At 37.5% G+C, this 23,044-nt stretch overlaps 3 protein-coding genes across 5 annotated transcripts; 2 read left to right on the top strand and 1 right to left on the bottom strand.

Moving 5' to 3' along the window:
* Window positions 1-1,460: 1,460 nt before the first annotated feature.
* On the bottom strand, window positions 1,461-4,413 carry LOC143465535 (cubilin-like). Its single transcript, XM_076963880.1, has 8 exons — window positions 4,300-4,413; window positions 3,928-4,058; window positions 3,518-3,625; window positions 3,221-3,353; window positions 2,858-2,970; window positions 2,516-2,674; window positions 2,111-2,243; window positions 1,461-1,998 (listed from the first exon to the last, which is right to left on the bottom strand). Coding segments are annotated over exons 1-8 (870 nt in total). The 5' UTR covers window positions 4,391-4,413; the 3' UTR covers window positions 1,461-1,996.
* A 2,173-nt stretch (window positions 4,414-6,586) lies between these two features.
* LOC143465257 (uncharacterized) lies at window positions 6,587-11,287 on the top strand. Of its 3 annotated transcripts, none has more exons than XM_076963456.1 (5): window positions 6,587-6,871; window positions 7,114-7,578; window positions 7,740-7,852; window positions 8,105-8,580; window positions 9,626-11,287. In XM_076963456.1, the coding sequence occupies exons 1-5, from the start codon at window positions 6,731-6,733 to the stop codon at window positions 10,828-10,830; spliced, it is 2,400 nt and encodes a 799-aa protein (XP_076819571.1). In that variant the 5' UTR covers window positions 6,587-6,730; the 3' UTR covers window positions 10,831-11,287. The 3 variants fall into 3 exon arrangements, with proteins under 3 accessions (XP_076819571.1, XP_076819572.1, XP_076819573.1); XM_076963457.1 differs by having other exon boundaries at window positions 8,108-8,580; XM_076963458.1 differs by having other exon boundaries at window positions 7,743-7,852.
* A 1,112-nt stretch (window positions 11,288-12,399) lies between these two features.
* LOC143465698 (uncharacterized) lies at window positions 12,400-22,799 on the top strand. The gene is made up of 14 exons (XM_076964127.1): window positions 12,400-12,720; window positions 14,678-14,766; window positions 17,382-17,543; window positions 17,955-18,069; window positions 18,624-18,695; window positions 18,824-19,293; window positions 19,388-19,791; window positions 20,154-20,220; window positions 20,308-20,469; window positions 20,932-21,178; window positions 21,263-21,430; window positions 21,586-21,692; window positions 21,803-21,952; window positions 22,030-22,799. Exons 2-14 carry the CDS (start codon window positions 14,694-14,696, stop codon window positions 22,197-22,199), a joined length of 2,367 nt encoding a protein of 788 aa, XP_076820242.1. The 5' UTR covers window positions 12,400-12,720; window positions 14,678-14,693; the 3' UTR covers window positions 22,200-22,799.
* The last annotated feature ends 245 nt before the right edge of the window (window positions 22,800-23,044 follow it).

Below are 23,044 nucleotides of genomic sequence, written 5' to 3' on the forward strand. Positions count from 1 at the left end.
ACTAATCCACAAGATTAGCAGGATGGTGCGTGTTTATTGCATGCGCAGTATTGGTCAAATAAATTTATTACGGTAAGAAAAGCAGAATCCGCTTCGATTAGAAGCCACACAAAACTCTTTTCAAGAACGAAAAAAAGCCGCGACACCAGTAATTCAATCAATCATTTTTTTTGTCAAAAGCGCGTTGGGACGAAAAATCAAGCTAGTTGCTACCAGCACGCGCAAATGAACGGGAGAAAGTGACCAAGCCGAAACGTGCTCAAAAATAATTAAGGTAATAATTACTGGTAACAACTAGCACGGCTACCAAACCCATAAATAGTTAAATCTACAAAATATAAGTTAAGAAAGAAGCGAAGTTAAGAAGACGAGCAGGTAGTGTGTTCAAGCAACAGATGATTGAAAATCGCATCAATATATGCTGTACATCAATGGATGTGGAAAGAAGTCTCATCCTGCGCATGAGCCCGGTTTTTGGTGGCCATAGCACTAAGGAAGGGCGTTGTTGATGAGCCCGAGTTTGTACAGCAAAAACGCACACCAATGATAATCTTTGAAAGATGTGATGAAATTGCTGCTGGTTGCAAGATGGAATTTTCACTGGTACGTCGACAGTGATGCACGGATTAAAAATAAATTTATAAGAATTAGTGTAAATTTTAATAAATTTATACAAATTTATATTCTTTCAACTAAAAAATAAAGCAGAAAAAATCAAATAATTCTGAATAGATTTTAGAAACACTAATTTAAGCTAAAATAAATTTTCATAAATTCAACTAACATAAAACCAAAAAAATATATGAAAACTGATAGGTATTCTACGCCGCAGACTGTACAAGGCAGATTATTGCCTTGCCGTCTTGCATTCTTGACTCGATGACTTAATATAGTTTTTCAACTGGTGACAGCAAGGAATGAAGAAAGAAATAGAAACACGTGAAAGTTTTTGCCACTGCCTTCAGCTTGTTATTACAATGGTGTAAACGCATTGCCATTGCCACGGTGCCTGGCTTTCGACCCGTAAAATTGAGCGTGTGTTAAAGCTATATACCTATAGATCTATAGGTCTTTAAAGCTATAAGCTTTATAGCTGTAGGAAATCTCACACAAATGTGTATTTTACGTACGCGTAGACAAAAACATCTTTTGAGCCTTAATGCTAATTATACTGTAGATTATGCAGTTTTGGATGAATAACAACGTCCGAAAAAAAACAGTTACAATTTTCCAGAAAATCAAGACTGAAGATAATCTACCCTATGTATTATAATTATATTATACACGGTCCGGGTCGTGCCAAAAAATAACGAAAAAATTGACAATAACGCAATTTAGGCTAGCTACATATCTTGAAAAGTTTGTTTGTATTTTAACCACGCAGGCTGTGCATAACCTTGTTAATCTATTACAGTGCTGTTTCAGCATAAAGAGACCACTTTTGCTGCATAGTATATTCACACGACCAACACATTTTACCGCACAGCAGGGGAGACCAATACAACGCTTAGAACAATTAAGGTATAGTTATTTTTAAATGATTTTTGCAATCAGGCTATACATTACAAGTAAGATTAACAGAAATAATAACTATAATAGTCACAGGAAATATAACGTTATGCAATCGCACACAAAAACGGCCGTAAAGAAAATGACAAAAGAAAATGAAAAAGACAGACATAAGAATCTAACGCAAAAGTTTTACGAGCATATTAAAAGAAGGCCATTTACCGCTATAGATCTCACTCCAACAAACCACATGATAAAGTTTTGAAAGTGAGTCGGCCAGTTTACATTTTTAGCCTGCAGGCTATTGCTAAAAAATTGTGACAAACAATGAAAGCTAAAAAAGAGATATTTGGACGACAATATGTGGATAACGCAATATAAAATCAATAAACATAAATCCTGTGATGTTAGAGAGAGCCATTGGCATCAATCAGCGGCTTCGGGATGTAGTTTATCAAGCAATTTCTAGTGGCGCGATCTAACAGATTTCTGAAAATTGCAAAAATGTAAAATTGTTGAAAATGAACTTCAAGCAACGAAATAATAGGACTTAACATGTAAAACGCTTTCAACCTTTTGTTACATATCTACATTGACTTACAATATGCTTTCCATTTCATGTGAAATCCACCATGTCTATTTTTGGACAAGGAGTGAAACTCAATCCGGACGATGCCGCTGTAAAAACGGAGAATTGTGGGGATATTTTTCTGCCCATAAAAAATCTTTCTCTTCTGAAAATTTTTGGGTGAAAATAAAAAATCTTTACTTATCTCTGAAGTTTTTTAACTGGATTCGAAAACAATAGGTATTACACTTTGCTGTAATGCTCTTTGGCTGGTTAGAGTACCAACCAACAGGTTTTAATAAATTGTCACATGGTGGTTTAACCTTTAAACAAACAATAATAAAACCAAACAAAAAATAGCTAAAAACTATAAACAAACAGCACAAAAACACAAAAGCTACAGATGATAACTGCCTGCGTAGTCATAACATGAAATACCTTTCCATTTCCCTCTGATATTTTGAGGTAAGCGTTTACAAGACATTTCCCAATTCGCCAGTAATATACAGAATTAAGTTTATCAAAATTTCTCCAGTATTTCTTTTCAATCGGCAAAACATCGTTAAAGTTGAAGTCTGTTACATTCACCATCACTTTCTGAGATAAACGCAAATGCTTAACTAAAATCGAGAAAAACTCAACCAAATAAAATATTGAAAAAGAAAAACTATAACGTTTTGGCTCGTTATCCACAAGCACTTATAAATATGTCAGCAGAGTTTATAACAGAGAATTAAAAAATCAAGATCGCTGAAAATTAATTACATCTTTAGCTTATACCATTGCTCTTGGAGCCTGGATAACCCAAGTGCGATTGACCCCACTCTGGTATCCTTTGTCGCTGTGAGTCCAGTCTGGCGTTATCACGCCAAAAGTGCCCATGATGGGTGCAGCTGAAACAAAAGTTTGCTCGATTTAAATTCAGATGAAAGAATATTCTTGAGCAAAGAATTAAACTCAATAAAGTGTACATAATTGTATAAGTGTATATTAGTATTTAAGTCTATAAGTGTATAGGCTGTACAAAAAAATAAAAAAAGATCAATAAAAAAGATGTTTTCCATTAAAAATGATAACAATATTTTCCGCAAACAAGGTAACCTTGTTGGCTTGTTGTATATTTAAATATCATTTAAGTTAAACCTATGGATGTCCATGTCATTACAAAACCAGTCGAAACAGAATCTCCACGTCCAGAATGAAAATGGATTGTCACGTGGTTGCCTAGAATGAGAGTGGCCGGGGGAGGATTCGCCGAACAGTATCGTCCGCCAACCTAAAGAAATACGCTACGTTCATATGAGGTACAAGCTTGTGATGGGTGTGGCTTTGATAAAAATGGCAGCAAAATAAGTTTGGCCAGCTCACATAATGGAAGCATAATAATTTATAGCCGATGCAGATCTCACGACAGGTTCAAGTAACATGGGTATAATTGACCTGTTCTCCGTTGTTATAAATTTTAACGTAGTCGCAATCTTCACAGTCACAGCTTCTGCTAGCATAAGTTGGTTCGATGTTGAACGAAGAAAATCGTAAAGTCATATGCTGAATAATAAAGAATCTCAGAGAACCCTGAATTATTGTGGGTTTAGCAAAAGTTAGCTTTCTTATTTAGCAAAATCTTAATAAACGCAGCAAACTTTTCCAATTTGCCGATATTTTTAATCAAATAAAATACATAAATGAATTACTTTTTTGTGTATTATAAAATTATACATGGAAAATAATAAACAAGATAATAAGTGTATGAATAAAATATAAAATAAGACAAAATGCATGAACAAATTAGACTTTTTCTGTATTATCTAATTTTATCATCTTATATTTTTAACTTATAAAATTTTTACCTTTATTGTTTTAATTGTCCATTTGCAGTTTATATCTATAGGATATAGTGCTTGAAAATTGTTCAAGGAAAATCGTTTGGGAGTTTCCAATATACCGGAGGACGTCGTTCTCCGACGAGGACCACACAACTCTGAAAACAAATGTTTTGTAAATTAAGTAAATATCAAGAAAATTAACGAACTCTCTGTCTATACAGTTGACAATAGTTATAAGTAAGCTCTGTACTAGTACCAAACTCTGTAATACAAATAGCTAAGATCCAATCAATCAACCAATAATTATTCTTGAATATTGTTTAATAACATTATAGTTAGAACCAAAGACTTAGGATTTTTCTTGGAAAGAATTTTGAAAAGGATTATTAGGCCTACCTTCATGATCTGCACTTTTTCCAAACGCAACGTTGCATGAAAGAAGTCCTACAAGACTTAAGACAAATAAACAAACGTTCCAGTTGTTCATTTTTAATAGCCTGCAGTAATTTATTTTCTATCAAAAAAGTATAAGTTTACTAAAGCAAATAAACCAATTTAGCAATAGATTGCTATATACTTGGCCTATTTTAAGGATAAGAACCTACAACTACAATTTACTAATGTTATTCCGCACAAGTCAGGGACCATCCGTCGTTTAGGTCAATCTCTATTTACCCAGAAACACACGTAACCTTTTATATAACATGGGGTGGCAATTTGTTGAGGTTTCAAAACTTATAACTTCGTCATCCATATGCTTGACGGTGTTGCTGTACTGTATAGCGTTACGGTGATAAAGAAACAGGAAAAAGGTTTTGGGGATGATGAGTCAAGTTGCGGCAACCGAACAAAATGAGTTTGACTTATTCATTCATTGAAAACTGCGATATACGCAGCGTAATCATTTTGCATGCGCGCAATCTATGACTTTCATGTCTCAATATTTTTTTCACAAAATGCAGCCCAAATAACACTAACAAGATTTTTCCAAGTCATCACGCATGCGTTTATATGAACTGGAATAAATAAACTGGAAAATCAGGTCACTTAAACAAAATTGTAGAAATAATAAAAATAATTTTTATTGTAACGCCTAATAGTGATTTTAATTTGCGGTCTTTGCGAAAACACTTAGTGTAATTATTTAGATTATTGCTAATAGAAGATTGTTTTTGGCCTGTGCATGCCTGGTTTAGTTATTTTTAAAATATATACGTAATTGGCTGTTTTAAAATTCTGCACAATTTTAGACCTGTATTATGTCACAACACAGTTTTTGGTGAAGCCATTGGAAAAAAATGTCATTTCATGACGACGAATCACGTCCTCACATTTACGCATTTCATGTTTGTCTAATCTCACTTTCCTTTCAGCTTACAGCGGAACTCTCACGTTCCACTTATTTGTTATCTGCATATTAGTTGTCCGCAGTTATACCAGCATAACAAGTATAGTGAAATATATAGTTTCAACATTTTGCAAATTTCATTTTCAGGCCCATTATCGAATTTCCTGTTTTTTGCATCCCAGGTATTCGCGCCGGTGCAACGGCAACCGCAATTTTTCATTCGCTAATGTCTGTTGTTTGACGACAGCACCCAAATTTCGAGTTTTCATTGACGACGAAAAAGACCAATGAATTAACCTAATATGTGCCACGCGCAGAAAAATATTCAGTTGCTGATCAATATTAACTCAACTGACTTATTTTTAGCCGATGAAATAATCGAAAGCAGCAGGCAAATACTATATATGCTCAATTATACAACTTGGGTAAATGTCACAAAAAAAACGTGAAAAGAGTAAAACAAGACTTCCAAACATTAACTTTTAAATCGGAAAACAAGCAGAAAGAACACAGACAAGCCTCCTTTATGAAAAGTGTGTATTGACTTTAGATACAATCTTTGCGTGTGCTATAAGTGTAAACACAACATAAGCAAAAAGCTCTTTTCAAAGCAAGCGATCTGTGAGCCTTTGTATACAGAAGGCCTGACATAAAACAACAATAAGGCGGGCGTGAACCACGGACATCGACATATACAAAAGTCGTATCAGCCGGATTTGAGAGGCTTAAAGTCCGGATTAGATATCATTTTACACTGCACTGGGTTGCTTTGTTTCGAGAGGTATGACATGGGTGCCATTAAAACGTGCGTTGGACAATAGCGGTCAATAAAACAAAAACTGATATAGGCGTTTTCAACCACAACAATTTGATATTTTAATTTCATTATTATATCAAGCTTAGGAATATTCTAGTTGTTCTACCTTTCATACGAAAGTTATGAGATGCTTTTATATCTGGACCTTTCTCATGTAGCAAAGAGGTGGGAAATAGATAAAAGATTGGTTATTTCATATTCGACGAAAGCCAACAAATGTACGTCGAGAACAGCTGGCAACATACTTCAAGCCATATTGCCAGGGATTATGTCGAAGTTCTCACGGAAAAAATACGAAAATGTTTAATTTCAGCGCTTGTTGAAAACAATATCCAAACAGTGAAAGAGATAGAACTATATCTGTCTTTAAGAAGTATCTGCTATTGCAAAGGACGTATAGCCTTTATCTTCTATGGCGCATTTTTTAACGAACGAACCAACAGTGGCAACTTAAAAGCGTTTGGTGATTTTCTGACTTGGACCATAAGCAAAACTTCTGTTTTTTCTATAGATAAAAATAGAGCCCCACCATATTTAATTACAAGCGACAGATAGCGTTTTTTTTTCTATGTGCAGTTGCTATTAAGGGATTCGTGTGATTCACCTGAAAAGTACTTGGAAATTTCAGTGAAAAATCGGGTTTACTCGAAATTCGTCCAAGTATGCCCACCACAGCATCGCCGCTGAAAATGTCGAAGCTGATTGGAAGACTGAGTCAAGTCCAGTATGTTCCGATTTATGACGCTAATCGAGCAAAAAGAAGACAACAAAGGGAAATAGAGCTACATGGGAACGACTCCCAAGTAAGCGGTGACGTAACAAACTAAATATAGAAACCGACGAGCTTGCATGAGCATGTTTATAATCACTTCATAATAATTACATAATACGCGTAATAAGCAGCAACATGCATATCTATAACTTATGAAACCATTAACAATTATATTAACATTATTAATAGTTATATTAACTCTTAACAATTAATTAACAGCGAAATACGCAGATCGGTTTAAAGAATATGCGTTATTTGTTTTTAATTTTCCAGGGACCCGCGTCCAACCCCAACAGACAACAACGAGATCCTTACGCTACATACGATTTTCCATCCACGTATCTCGGGATCAGACATCCCCTTCCATTACCTAAAGTTGAGGCCACGTATGATAGATCTAAACTAAAACAGCTGGCAGCCTTGAAGGGGGACGCCACGCATAAAGGTAGCAGGAAGATGCGGAAAGAAAGTGCCTCCTACGACATCCCGAAGCTGGAGGAAGATATAATAAAACGATCTCCGCGTAATCAGAAACTCGAAAAACTTATGGCGATTGACACGAGCAACAGGGAACCGGTGGCAACTCTGCACCTTCCCAGGATTATGAAGTCTTTTATACCAACAGTTAACCGAGCTGGGACTAATAGAGCTCAAGGGGAAGGGAAGTCGTCTTGGATAGATCTCATGTCCAATAAAGCGATCAAACAAGTTGCTCCTTGCACTTATAAAATGGCATCGGTATTTATTCTTATTTTTATAATTTCGCTCGCTGTTTGCAGTATACTGAGATAAACTTTAACAAGCACTTTCGTTTACTCGCATGATAAAAAAATACGAGACAAATATACCGCTCGGGACATTACTGTTCAGTATAATTATAACAATGTTACTTTTATCAGCAGAAAACAAACCCCTTGTTATCGAAAGTTAGTGTGGCCGAAGATGAAACAACCACGACGAAATTATTTCGCCGACCGCTACCACCTCTGCAAACTACACCGTCTCCAACTCGGTAAGCAAGAAAGCTAACCAGTTAAATAGAGATTAGGTAAACCAAAGAGAAAACCAAAGAATTGGAAAGACGATACGATTATTATATATAAGTAAACTATCAATTCACAGCACAATGTAACAAATATCTTTGCTGTAATATTTTTAATTACCAGTTATTTCCGTTCTTCTCAACATGTCATTCTCGCTACCTAACGTTGTCAACGCCACTGCACATTTCTACAACGTTTAATAACCTTTATCATTTTTAAAGCAGTTTGCAAAAGTCTAGAACTGAGAATGTTTGGCACCCCGGGGATTCCCATCAGCTTCGGAAATTTCGAGAAAAAGAGAAGAACGCCAAGTTAAAAGAAACGAAATTACCCCACCATGTGGAAGACGCAAGCAACAAAGCTCTAGAAACTTTGCTGGAAAAACTGGACAGTACTAGAAAACTAAACCTACCCGGTGACTCAGTTAAAAGATCAAAACAAGTTACTAACCCATCCAACAAAGGTATTTGGGAAAGCAGCTCAAACAAACCGAAAATTCTGCGGAGCCGCAGACGCAAAAGGACAGAGAGTGACCGACATTTTGGAAGCATGAAAACTGGAGTGGTTTTCAATAAGCTTCCTTCTGACCTCATGGGCAACCTCCAGAGGAACTTTCAGAATCTCGAATACTATCTTGGAAGAGTGGATAAACGAAGAGGGGCGGTTGATAAAGAAAACGTCGTTCACATTCCCACAGGTATGGGGTATTACTGTACAAAGATATCTTTCATTTTTTCTCTTACTTGTAACGCATTAGTACCACAAATCTTTGGGTAAATTTTTGTTAGATTGCAATGTACAAGAAATTAGAAATCATTCCCTACTAATCCCTTTCCACAATAATTTATTGCCTTAGCTGTATGACCTTGTTCAAGTATTTGCTAATATATTCTGCTTCGAGTCTTCAAGGCTTTGATGGCAGAAATTTTGGGATATCACAAACTCATGCGCTCAAGTCATTTGTCTACCTGTGCTTATACTAATACAAACACTCTGTTGTATGAAATGATTGCCCGCATTGTTGATAACACTGAAGCAATGAATTTGTTGATACAGAGCATACTACGTAAAAAGCCGAAGTAAAGTTTTGGTTTCCGGTACCCCGATTATGGAAACTACTTATTCAAACCATGACGTTGGTTGCCCTTGATGTTATTTCTGATTCTGTTACTTGTTCGTGGATAAAGTTGTTTATTGGTTTACTTATGTTCATAAGTTGTTTACCAATAACAAATAAGTAGCGTAGTAACTAACCACAGAACCGGTAAACAAATTCGTGCCGGTGCTGACAAAGACGAAGTCAATAACGTCTGCGAATAAAATGACCGCTAGTTTATTGGTTCTAATATTTATTATTCGAAAAACCCCCGGTCCCGAAACGTCGCTCCAAAATGAAACAAAATCGAGCAATTTTCTCAAAGCATTTACGAAGTCTTTGTATTTAACCTTGTTTTGATGCCATTTAAGTAAAATGTTTCGTTGAAACCATCACAACCTCACTGGTCACTGTATATGCAGACCTCCACTCATAACTTTTCAATTACATTTTCCAATTTTTTAACGTAATTCCGATATACAGGTACAGTAGTTTCAAACCAAAACAAAAATTTTGCGAAAACAGATGCGGTTAATCAGTAACGGAAGATGATTAATTTCGTAATCACCACATGAGTAAAAGTATGTAGATAGCATATATATAGGCTATCACGATACTAAAGTGCCACGAAAATATATTTACGCAGGTAGAATTGAAGATACGCCGCGCTGGGAAGAAGGAAGTGAGGTGGATGAAGATGCGATGGATCACTACTTTCTCAGAAGAATGACGCATCAGCGTGAGAAAGGAAATGACGTCAAAATACGTTACGCTCACCGCAGTTCAAACGACACCCCGACCTTGGATCAAATGCCCTGGGAAGACAAAGATGTTGTGAAACCGGGACGGAAAGTGAATTTCTCGGTGGTTCAACAACCGCTAAAAGATCCTCTAAAGATTGAAGCCAAACTTAAAGTGGTTAAGCGCCTCACAATAACAATGCCCAAGGTCCCTCCGCCCAGCCCAGAACTACAGACCGGCAGACCGAGATCCAGAGGCAAAAGAAAAAGGATGACCGAGTTCAAAGACGAGTGTAAGAAATGCGCCGCTGTCGTGGAGAAATATCAGCAATCAAAGGTCGCGCTCAAATCAATGAATCCAGCGACCAATATTCCACGAGAGACCGTCCTTCCAGACATACCAAAAGAACCAGTACACAGCATGACTACTTTTGATTCTCACATCAATGAAGGTGCACTGAAAACTGCTGCGGATTTTCCAAAACAAGAAAAGGCAAAAACTGTGAACCCTGATTCTACCAGCTCCCTCGCAGATAAACTGATCGTGGCGCATGGAGCCATGAAAAAAAGACACAAGTGCCCGAAAAAAGAGGTAGTTATCGCGCCTTTTAAGGTTTCCATCAATGATAAAGCAAAGGATGTCCCCAATCGTAAAGTGGAAAATCGAAAACCCGCTTCCAGCGAGTATAACATGACTCAAATCACAAAACCTTTCACGTTTTCCTACGTACAGTCTGTTTCAAGCAAAGATGAAGCAAGGGAAACTGCAAAAACGCATCAGCCAAGCAAAAAGAGTAACTTGGAACAACTAGACGTATGCAACGAGGCACATAAACAATATACACAAAGCTTCAGCGGCAGCGCCCTTAAGCCTTCTTATATCAGTAACTTTGTGTCTGTAGATCAGTCAAAGCAAATTTATCAGGCGATCAACGGTAAACAAGAAGATGTTGTGGCGTCGGAAACAATCTCACTTGACAAGGCAACAGACTGCGATGCGATATTGGCCCCGATGACACCTTTGGGAAAAGTCAAGCCTAAAAGATCGGACCGAGTGAGGGTAAAGTTATTACCCAGCAGACAAAAGACGGAACCTACCGATGAAAAATAGGCGACATTTAATACGGCGATGTGATTGTCGGCTGAAGATATGAGGTCATGACCCCGACAAGGTGGTACGGATGCCGCGTTTCCATCATTATCAAGTAATAGCACAAACATCATTACAATGATTACGCAACACATTACAAACAAACAAAGCCCAATTCGCTCTGCTGAACCAGCAAAACAATTGCCACGTCAACTGACACCAACCAAACTCGTCCGACTGTACCGTCTTGAAATAGAATAGAATACAAACGTCCAAAAGATTTCATGGGCTATATTATGTTTCAGAGTAACAAGCTAAGTCTTTTTACTATAAATAGACTTGCATGTGTTTCTTTATAAACGTAAAATTAGTTGCTAATATCTGTATTCCATCGTCGTTGCAACATCTATTTGCGTTACAATGATTCTTTTTGATCTCAAATAAACATGCTGTTGCTTCAGAGCGAATTTATGTAAGTTAGATTGAGGTCGGAAAATAAACCGTTTTACGTTAGGAGGATTATAATTGCTCGCTTTGAAATATGCAATCTACAGTAATTCTAATACAATTAGTATGTAACCTTTAGATTAATGAAAATCAAAATTAAATATATTCTAACGACGACCGTCTAAGATATAGCAAAACAAAATATAATGTATAATGCTTGGTATACCGATGTGTTGCGCTATAGAGCGATAATGATTAATGAAAATAGAAATGAACACATTTCATTGGTGTCATAGCTAATCAATCAATTTCAAATTAGTGTCTGAATACGCTGATAAGCAAAAAACATTAAGAACTTTGTTTTCAAACAAGCATTTCAAAATCCAGTAGAAGTCGCTGTTTAGCCTTCCAGTCTTATTCTCCACCCACCAGTCTCTGCTTAGGAACTCTACATACACATAGCTATAAGGTGCATTGTTATGCCACTTAAAAATCTAATGGCTTCAAGCAACTGGCATTCCGGCAATGTACAGGTAACTTGCGGTCAAACGAATTAGTGACACCGGGAGACGTGTTAATTCCACGAGCAAAAAGCATACAAACGTTGATCAATACTCATTAGCGAGAATTTAGAAGGGTTCTGATTAGAAAATTGATCCGTTGAAGAATCTGGCTGCCAAGGAATTGTCACTAATAATTATGCAAAGGCACTACGTCACCATCCACTTGCCGAGAGACGTGCTTTGTAAAGTGAGTCGTGCACGCCGTGGGATTTAATGCTGTAAGAACTAAACAGGAATGCGAGGGGCGTTAGCGCGAATTTTTAAAATGAAATACTGCAACCTATATACGAAAAGAAAGGCAATTTCCCACCAACGCATATTATACAAGCGGGTAATTGCGGATTTATTCAATTTCGTGACGTAAATAATTGACTTAAACATATTAATTGCTGTTGACAACCTTAAACTACCGAAAAAATGTTTTAAAGTAAACCCCGAGGCAACGTAGTGCCAAAAACTCTGCGCAGGCTATTCCGCTAAAATCTACTTTGCGTGTTATTACCGGTATTCGCTTTCCAGTTTAAGAAGATCGAGTTGACCTTATACGCATTTAAAACAACACAACCATGTTTAATTTTCCGCCGAATTACAAGATCTTATTTTAACGACGCGCATACACGAAGCAAAATTTTTAAATATTACTGTTAAAGAAAAAAGCGCGACTACGTCCGCCATTAAAAGTCTCGGTCGTGCTGCGAGTCGAGTCACTTTAGAACATCTCTTCCCAAAGACAATAGACAGGGGAAGCAGAGTCGTTATCGTTTGGCAGTAACGCGTCAAGCGGCTACCAGCGCTTCTTACCAGTGATTAAGTTGGCAATTTTAGTTTTATTTTTGTGGGCTGGATGCACGAAAATTTGCATCTTAAGACGGCAAAGGACAAGTGGTTTCGGACATTTTGGGTGAGTGTGTATGGGTGCTTTTTTGCTGCAGGTAAATGGCGAATCTGACGCAAAGTGGACCATTGCCTACATAATTGACCAACGCATAGTAATAGGTCCTGATGTACAAACATGAAAAAGTTGAGAAAGATGCATACAACGACATTGTAAAGAGCAAATAGCGCCGCCTGCATTCTATGCTGCTCTTTATAACAAATGTCAGCCGTGTAGTTCACACAGATTACATCAAAGTAATGTAAAGATAGTGATTACTTCAAAATTGCAAGTTGCAAGTGCATATAGACTATAGGCGAGGCTGTTAATTTTCAGAAAAAGGCCCAAGGAGTCATATTGCTCTGTTAATGTTCTATCACAGAATGATAAGGATGTTAAAGTGTTCAAAGTCTCATATCTAACAAGTACGGTGACCGAATATCTGAAATGTCTTTATGTAACCTTTCATGTAATCTGCAAATGATAAATCGTCATTTTCTGCTATTGAGTGTATTAATAGAACGTATATTGCTTCATAACAATGATCAAAAGCGTTGACCTTTTACACTTGCTGGTATTCTGGTCAATTATCGCTTTTGAAATGTGATAGCGCAGTTGATCGAGCGTAATTGATCGTGTCAATACTACAGAGTAAAAACGCGCATGTTCTATAAAAATATTTAACATGAAGAAAGATGCAGAACTTTTACCTTTAGAATCAAGTATTTTAACACACCACTGCCATAGAAATGTTACATTTTAACTTTCATCATTCTACCCCTATTGGTCGCGCGACTTTACCATTCGATACAAGTGCTTATTGCTGTGCTGACGTATATCGTAAACGAAGAAGTGATTTGAAAAAAAACTGACGTGTCACCCCATTACCACGGCTATCGTGACAAACAACAGATTAGCAATACAACCATACCATGAAATTGACGTCAATAAATTATATGTAATGGATGATATAACTAGTTATAACTTAACGACAACGAACATAACTTAAACGAACTGTTAAGGCATTGGAGTCATGACCTGATTGTTTTCACTTACGTATTCTGTCTATAGGGGATATAGTTGCATTAATGTTATGCTGTGACACTATTTTCAGCGTGTATGTTTTCCTGTAGTTAGTAGACCTTAAATAGTGCCACGTCACAACATGTCTCTACAAAGGACTAGCAAATTAATTCAATACTGAAGCGTATACATACGATGTATGAAGTCGAATTTTGACATGCATTGATAATTTTATTACTTCAGCAAATTACATTATAACAGGCAATTTAACGTTTTAAAATTTTTATTTCCTTGTTGCAAATAGGGCAATAAACCGGTTCTTTAGTTTTATTACTCACAACAAGCCATATGCCAACTTTAACTAGAAAAACTCAAAACAAACGACCCAATCACCAGGCATTAGCAATTACTACGGCTGGACCAAAACAAACTCTCACATATGCAAGAGTTAAGTTCACTCTATCAAATAAGAGCTAGAAAGCCAGTTATTGGAACACAGTTAATGCATCATATTATGACGAAGTCAGGGCAAATGCTTTTCGTTAAATTGAGTATGGCGAGAAAATGTTCACATTTACGCAAAAGATGGTATATTTAATAAATAACGCCTAGGGACATGTGCGTTTGACACATTATGGCTATCAGATCAGCCAACCTTCATCAACAGAGCCCGATATTGAAGAATAAATGCTTTGCGCTCGAAGTAGCAAAGTTCAAGTGTGGTCGAAGGGACATTTCGTAAAGATCAAAGTTAAGATCTTCGTCACAAACCAGCTAAGACACATGAACGCTTTGTTGCATTAACCAGTGAATTGATGATAACCGCTTGAGGTTGTCCCGCGTAGACAAGGTTGCAAATAGTTGATTTTTTAAGTATATTTGTACATTTACAGAATAAAGATTATATTGTATTATAAGTACATAGACATCATGAAAACTTTTTTATATTTTATATTCGCAGCTGTTTTGTTCAAAAAATGCATCTGTGGAAACTCGCCAAGCTGCTGCTGGTATTATGTTTTCCAGGGGCTATGACACTAAATTTAGCAGGTAAGGGGAGTTGCATTTAACATGCAAATTAATTTGGACAGAAATAGAAACCAAAAGTTAATTTTAAAAGTAACATTACCGGTTTGGTGCTGTATTGAGCTTTATTCCATTACGGCTGTCGAATTTTAAAAAGAAAAACTCTTCTACCAGCAGCGGTAATAAGTTTGTCGGTTATAGATTCCGTTATTTCTGTCTGCGTTAAAAGTCATAGTTTGCAAATAGCTACAAATCGTCTTGTGTTAATACGAACGATAGACTTTACCATAAAGAATTCGTAAAAAGCAACCAGGAAGTCTTGAAATTAATTTTTAATTAGCATCAGAGGGTCGTTAAAACCACATAAGCTGAACCGTAAAGATTTTCTGAGCAAAACTCAAGCAAAATACAAAATTTGTACGTGATAATTATGATATTGGCCATATGGTTAATCCGTGGCGCAACGTACCAAAATAAATGTTCTAATTACGCAGCAAATTACAAAGCGGTTAATTAAAACTAAAAACTAAATGTGCTGTGGCATCAAATTTCGAAAACGGTCACGCAACTGAAAGCCCCTTCCATAGTTAGAATTTGAAGAATAGATCATTTGAAAACGTATTTTGCAAATTATGAATGCAGCATCGTCAACGATAAAGAGTTTCACAAACAAACAAACACAACTTTGTTCGATGAAATAGGCAACTACTGCCACACGTTTTACCGCTAATGGACATGCAAACGTGCTGCATATACATTATTTGCGCATAACAATATCAATAAACGTGAATTTCGTATATGAAAAAGGTCAAACATTTTGTTGCCTATGAAATATTTTGAGAATTTGATTTCAGTTTTTGTCGCTTACATCAGAGCTAATATTTCATGTAACCTTGATTACACTGTCACAACTTTGGTAAGAGCGTTTTTTTGTACAATTTATACAACAATTTCCCCGATTGAAACCTTGCTTGTTTTATTTGTAAACTTTCTCAGTTAACGTGACATTAACATCCTTACAAGACTGATCAGCTTGACGCAAATAAGCGTGCATAATCGGCCCATAGTGTTGTGATAACTTGAGACCAGTAGCACGGTTATACAAAGCAATACACGACTTTAACGGGTGTAACCATACATGTTCTAATCCAATTTATAATGCGTCACACCCATGCAAATTGGTAATTGGAGTAATGTGTATTTAGAAGTGGGTATTAAAGACAAGAATTTGGAAATGGGTTGGACCAAATACGCGCGTTAGAGACGGACAATGATAAAATAAATATCCCTCATACTTGAAAATTGGTATTCCGGTTTGGTTAGAAAGTTTGGTATAGCTTATGATTACTGTAGATTGCTATTTTCAACAAACGTGCTTAGTTGCAAAGTCTGTTAAAATTGCATACTAGCCTACTACACGACTTTTCCGTAAAAGTTGGGTTTGAAATAAGACGACAGTCAAACAAAAGTCATTGCAAAACAATTTGGGCCGCTATGCAGGTCGTTTCAAATAACTTCCGCATAATAATTTTCCAATTTTCGTCATAGTTGGGCAACTTTTGCAGAATTGCCGCTTGATTTTGTCGGTAACGTGGTAAAATAACATCAATTCTTCGTAGCACACAGAAATTACAGACGCCGCAAATTGCAGACTTTTTTATACAAAAGCGATTGTGTAATTTGCATTGAGGCACGAAACATGATATCACATGTAAATCTTTCACCTTTCACAAAACCAATATCTGTCTGGCTATTTCAAGCGACTTTTGTGACGAATCCTAGCAAAGGAAATTTCGCTGTATAAGTGAAATAAAACCACGATTCAACCCAACAAATTACAAATCAATAACAAACGTGATCACTGAAACAGAGGTTAATTTTTGGGGAACGCATTTCAATATTACGAACAAACTTTAATGTCATAACCGGAATATGTTCAAAACAGTCTAAATAAATCTATCAAACCAATAGGTTTTTGTATTTTTCTATAAATACGGTCTTGGTTTTATTCCATCCCTCAATGATCTCATTTTAATTGTTTTCATTTTTTCCCGTGTTGTTTTTAACTCCTTTGATGAAAGAAACATGGCCGCCTGATATATCGCAATGATGAAATCGTATTTGCACCTTGCTACAGAAATAATAGCACAACATTTTAAGACGTATTCCGGTAAACGTATAAGATCAGACCACAGCCTCGGCCGTGTATGCCTCGAAGGTATACCATCCCATCCATATGGAGGTACCTGCTGGTACCAAAGCCTGTCAGTAAATAACTCAACAAAATAACAAAACAGCAATCAAAGCGGTATTAAACATTCTAAAAGGCCCCGGTAGTTCAACGCCATAAGCTTGGCTAGCAAAGCTGCCCTATCAGCTTGTTAAGTTTAGATTAAACGGTATTGCTCAAAATGTTCTCCTTTTAAACGAGAATTTACGGGTTGGGAATTTGGAACCCTATATCCACCACATTCAGATACTGCTGTTTGTTTAATTGCGAATGCTGCTAACCTTAAACCTCTTCACACGGTGCTGACAATATTATGCTGGTGCCTGGTATTGCTGCCTACATTTTACACCTTCGTTAATAAACTTGAAACGTCGCCACTATCTAAAGGAGAATATTTTTGCTCTGACAGAATTATCTGTACCATTCAGCTTCCACCGAAGTCCAGTTTGTCGACAGGTGGCAGCGAAAAGACCATGTTTTGTCGGATGGGGATCGGCGATTAATTGTTACGCGATAAACTGCTGCTACGAATTCAACCTCTTCAAGCCATGGCTATCCTGCTTTCATCCAAGTGAGTAACAGGAAAAGAAATTGAAGTTCTGATCGCGTTGTCGCTTAATGCAATGACTCTCAAGCACTATTCATCCGGGCATCAAGCACTGATTATCCGGGCATCAAGCACTGATAGGAAGTTATTGGGTGTGGCGTGGAAAAATTTCCAATTTAACTTGACTGGTACTGTATTGTGACTAAGTGGGCGCCGTGTGGTGAACAGTGGAAATGGGCATTTAAGAATGACGAAAAAAGTTAAAATAAGCAAAACTGAATAAGCATTTCATATGGTGCCGCAAAACAAAAATTTTGAGGACCATTGGTTTATTGTACATTTACCACTGAAATAGGGACGCCTTGATACAAACTTTTCTAACGTAGCCTGAATCCTATTTTGCAAACACTGTGGTTATATTTAGTTTTAATGCAGGTAACCAGCAAGAGATTCAAGGCAGAGTGGCAGTCACAACAACGCCTCCAACAACGCCAAAATCATTTCTTTTTCCACCCCTTTACCTGTTGGGAAGAAATATAGCTCATACAAAGTAAGTCCTTGAAGCGAATCGGTGACGTTTGTTGCTACCGTCATAAAATCTTTAGTTTTTTTAAACCTATATTAATTCTACCATTGGAACAAGATTAAAACGAAACAAGGCTACACGGTCAACGAAAGGTGGAATAACTCACAACGTATAACGAGCTTATAACTACAGTATATAAAAGAAAATCATAAACTTTTGATGAAACTATTTTGTTTACTATATTTTAGACTTGTTTCGATAATGGTATCACTCTCTAATTGGTGCATATTTGCATAAGTCAACGTTTTCCCATCACGTGATATGATACCATGCAATGTTCAACTAAAGCCAAATGCCATTATATTTTATGTAATTATATTATCATTATATTCTATACATTTGGGCTATACAGCTGCCGACGCACATTTTGTAAACAACATCAACATATTAGTAAGGTGTTCCCACCCTAAAATTGTATTATTACGTAGTTCAGTAACCAAAAATTAGGCCGTTATTATTCATCAATTTGTCGTGGTTTTAGTCATTTGATGATCATAATTGCTTACATAAACATTTAGCACGGTACCGGTCACCATCGCTACTACTACAACCAAAGTTCCCCAAACTCCAAGAGCTTTTGTATCAAGCATGTGAGTAAATGACAATAAATGCTGGTGCTTCATAAATGATCAATTTCTATCAGCATGTTCTTCACATAAAGGCCCTTTACGGATAAACTGATATTGTATTACATTTGAACAAAGTGATGTACTTACAGAAATAACCCTAGAAAATATAGCCAAACGGATGACCTTGTTGCCGCAATTTTGGCAAATTTGATCGAACAAGGCAGAAACAGCAAAAATCCCGAGTCGAGTTCGGTGAGCAATGCAGTGGCTCAACCTCAACAGACATTTGGGCCAACTGCTTCGATTCCCATCTCATTTTCAAACGTCGTTCAAGGCAATGGCCCATACATACGAGCCGTCACAGACTCGCCCACCACAACGAGCAACAAACATCTTCCCTCAAGCAATAATCCAGGCTCCAAGACAACTTGCGTACACGAAGCTATCAGATCTGATTGTGGATATCCAGGCATTAGCGCCCAAGAGTGCGTGGAACTTGGCTGTTGCTGGGATAGCAGACACGTTCGAAAAATTTGGTGCTTTTATCCTTCAGTTGTCATCCAGGAGGAACTTTATGTATCTCCTCCTCCGATTGAAGACGAAGACGAAACAAATCAAGGTACAGCGGGCATTCTAGAGTTTAAACATATAAACGGCCAACAAATTCGACTGCAAACAGCTTTTGTATTTTATTTATTTATTTATTTATTCAGAGGGAAGTCCTGGTCCCAGAAACGAGAACGGCAGTGATAAGGATGAAGGCATCGTTGAACCTCCTCCGCCTCCTACTCTAACTAGAACAACTACAACAGCAGCAGCCGAAAACAAAGAAGAGGAGGAACTTTTGGAAAACATTTCAAAGGAAGAAGATTTTCTCGCCTTAGTGCAGGAAGAGTTATCAGGTCTAGGACAATATGCCTATGACAACACTACGACAGCAAACCCCTCAATACCAACGACACGGTCCCATTACTTCACCCGGTCAACCGAAAGTTCAGTAGCAACAACAACAACGACCTCTCCACAACAAAACCGCTTAAACGAACCCGAATGGCTTTTTCAACTGATAGCAAATGAAACAGCAAGTTCCTCGAAATCAACAACCACGACCAGAGAGGTAAGGACTTAGCCAATGCATATATTTGGTTGCATACGAGTAAGGATGATCCATTCAAGATACTCTGGGCATTTCAGATTTGAAAAGTTTTAACGCTCAGAAACCTTGCGCCAAAAATGCTTGAAGATTGCTGGAACAATGTTTACTGACACCAGTCACTAGTTCACAAAAAAACAAAACATTTCGAGCCTTTACAATGCATTCGCTTTCGAGTGATGCCGGTAGATTATTATACGTCATATTTGACGGGCTACGTATTTTGTGTTATATAATAAACTATCGTCCAGACTGGGTTGTTTATGCTGGTTATCCAGTTCATTGTGCTTATGAATATGATCATAATATCACTTTTATATTTACAGGACATTTTACCACCTTATACTGACGGCTTTAGTGATACATTAGGGAACACAACAACGGGAAACACAGGTCAGTGTTTAGATGAGCAAGTATAGAAAATAAACATTTTCAGTAGCATAAATGGTTGGTGTTATTTTGTATAATCTGCTTTTAAAGATTTGCCCTTGGCACCGATCCTAACGCACGGGTCAAACGGTGTGCAGTCACCTCAGTCACTGGATGACATAGCCGCGTTTTTCAAACTTTTAGACGACTTGGAGAGAAAACGCCAGAAAGATGCGAAATCTCAAAGTCGAGTTTGCAAAGTGGACGAGCAAGGTAAAATCAACATTTTATATCTTTGGTCTTTCACCTTTCATCCCAACTACCAACCGAGAATCCATGGCTACAAGGTAGCCAGCATTTAGAAACGAATGACAAGCTACCTTCATGAAACAGCACAATATAGTACATAATAAGAAGCACTTATACTTACAATAATTTTGATAAAAATTCACCCAACTTCTTGTTGACAGACTCCGGCGAAATATTTTCTCTTAACATTTAGCGCCGGCGCGCGATTTGTTTACCTTGTGATTGGCACACGCAAGCAAGTGAGGTAAACGCACATTTCAAATAGGGAACCTCGTGCTTTCGAGGTGAACATAAGCACCCCCGTATACTTCGGCCTTTTCAGTCTCCGGCATAACGTCATACTAATGTCCACACAACACCAAATCTTTAAATCAGTAAATGTCAAAGTAGTATAGTTGCGGTATTTATTACAAATTTCAAATGCAGATTCTTGCTGTCGTTTGGACCCCACAGCACCCTGCTGCGAATTCCACTTAGATAGAGACTTCGCTCATAGAGCAGCTCCAATGACCCGCATTGTTGGAGGTGGACCGGCAGGCCAACTTCGACATTCCGTGGCCCATCTGGCCAAAGGTCATCCGGTACCTAAACATTTTTGCGGAGGCATCTTGATTGACAACCAATGGGTGCTAACTGCTGCTCACTGCGTACTAGAATACTGCCACGGCTTTAAGTGAGCATTTTTCGTTATTTGAAATATTGGACGTCTTTGATTTAAAAAAAATATGTGCTCTTTCTAAGTTTTTGAATCTTGCAGGCCCACAACTGACCTGCTGGTTAGCTTGGGAAAATATCACAAGTCGCCCTTTTACCGTGACCGTGGTCAGCAGGATATTGGGGTGAGTGACGTCACTTGTCATCAAAATCACTGCAAGTCAAGTGGCCAGCCACGATTGAACGATGTGGCACTACTCAGACTATCTAGGTAAGCCCAAGTCTATAAACTACAGTATGTATCTATAAACTGTGTCTCATGGTGATCGTTATTTACCGATAAATAACCCTCAGTATAATTAATCTTTGGAAAAGGTTAAATTAAACTACTATTCTTCCATGACTTTAATCGATGCTGTATTCCAGGCCTGCTTTTATCACGCAATACGTTACACCAGCGCCAATGCCCGCCCCATTTGAAGCGCCTCTACCGAACAGAAACTGTGTTGTCTTAGGCTTTGGGTTAACTCAAGGTAACATTTATTTTTAATAAACTACCGATGCAGAAGTCGTATGCTGTAACTGTAGGAGTTTGATTCGTTTTAAGTTATGTCCAACAATATTAAATACTGCTACTATTTAGGCAGCGGCTATGAAAGTGTAATGAAAGAGGTTTCGGTTCCAATGATTTCCAATCAACGCTGCAACCAGCCCAACTGGAGAAACTGCGTCATCCGTGCATGCATGATGTGCGCTGGCGACGTCAACATTGACCCGTGCGATGGCGACTCAGGTGGGAAAGAACTTGAAATAGAAATTGTAACCGAAACCTAGGTGAATAAGAATATCTATTTATGTGTTTCTAAACAGGTGGTCCTTTGTTTTGTCCGCGTTCGAACGGGTTATATGTATTGCATGGGATTTATAGCTGGGGTAGGTGCGGAAGTGAGGTAAGAAAACCAGCCGTCTACACCAGAGCTTCATATTTCATAGACTGGATCAGCCGCATCAGACAGACTTTTGTTGGCAACTTTAAATAGATATCTCACCAATGACAGCTATACGAACTCAATCCATCTTATCAGCAAAGTTGTTTTAATTGTTGAAAGTCGTTTTAGAAAAAGGATTGTTCTTGCATTTTGACAGACCACTTACATCGATTAACCTTGGTCTGTTTTGTTATTTAATCGTTTTGTTTAGATTTATAGCGGCGTAGTTCCTGAGTGAATCGTGTGCATTTTTATAGTTTTGCTCCATCTGGGTAGTTTGTGTCCACCGGTCATTTTAGTCGTTATTTTTGTGACCATGACAAGGTGACGTATGTCTGTCACATACATAGTGCAATTTGGTGATCCGATGCATTTCCACGATGCTATAAAAACATTAATGTGTTAATGTTTAAAACATGCCGTTAATGTGTAGCCAGTAGTGCAAAAGAAACACGATCATCTAATTCTCTTCACTGTGATAGATAATAATCATTATTTTGCGAATGTTCTGACAGTCCTGATTCATAACAATCTTGCTCTATTATAGTATTTTGAATAATGCGTAAGCAGTTATTCGTTTTGACTTGTTTTGAATACAAGAAGTTTTTTCAGCTTCTATCTGATGCGAATAAAACTAATTTTAAAGCTTAACTGCCGAAGACGGTCCTCTTATGACACCAAGCGGCAGAAACACAATTTATAAACTAGTTTTAAAATATCCGATATAAAGCGTCTGTAGCGGAAATAGTTCTCGCATGCCGCTGGCTTGTTACAACCAAGATGTGGTTGAGCCACGCCGCAAATGTTGGGCGCGGCCGTGCATTGTTGAATTGATCTTTGGAAGCAACTTTTTCTTTTTGGCACCAACTGTAGTTGTAGCGACAAGCAACACAGCC

The sequence above is a fragment of the Clavelina lepadiformis genome, chromosome 7 (genome assembly GCF_947623445.1).
Source record: "Clavelina lepadiformis chromosome 7, kaClaLepa1.1, whole genome shotgun sequence".
Taxonomy (NCBI): domain Eukaryota; kingdom Metazoa; phylum Chordata; class Ascidiacea; order Aplousobranchia; family Clavelinidae; genus Clavelina; species Clavelina lepadiformis.

Coding starts and splice junctions, on each gene's coding strand:
- LOC143465535 (XM_076963880.1), bottom strand. CDS start 4,390: ATGAACAACTGGAACGTTTGTTTATTTGTCTTAAGTCTTGTAGGACTT. Junction 3,626..3,927: donor GGACAATTAAAACAATAAAG/GTAAAAATTTTA, acceptor TTTATTATTCAG/CATATGACTTTACGATTTTC. Junction 2,971..3,220: donor AATGACATGGACATCCATAG/GTTTAACTTAAA, acceptor CTTTTGTTTCAG/CTGCACCCATCATGGGCACT.
- LOC143465257 (XM_076963456.1), top strand. CDS start 6,731: ATGCCCACCACAGCATCGCCGCTGAAAATGTCGAAGCTGATTGGAAGA. Junction 7,579..7,739: donor GCACTTATAAAATGGCATCG/GTATTTATTCTT, acceptor TACTTTTATCAG/CAGAAAACAAACCCCTTGTT. Junction 8,581..9,625: donor CGTCGTTCACATTCCCACAG/GTATGGGGTATT, acceptor ATATTTACGCAG/GTAGAATTGAAGATACGCCG.
- LOC143465698 (XM_076964127.1), top strand. CDS start 14,694: ATGCATCTGTGGAAACTCGCCAAGCTGCTGCTGGTATTATGTTTTCCA. Junction 18,696..18,823: donor AGAGCTTTTGTATCAAGCAT/GTGAGTAAATGA, acceptor ATGTACTTACAG/AAATAACCCTAGAAAATATA. Junction 20,470..20,931: donor TTGCAAAGTGGACGAGCAAG/GTAAAATCAACA, acceptor TTTCAAATGCAG/ATTCTTGCTGTCGTTTGGAC.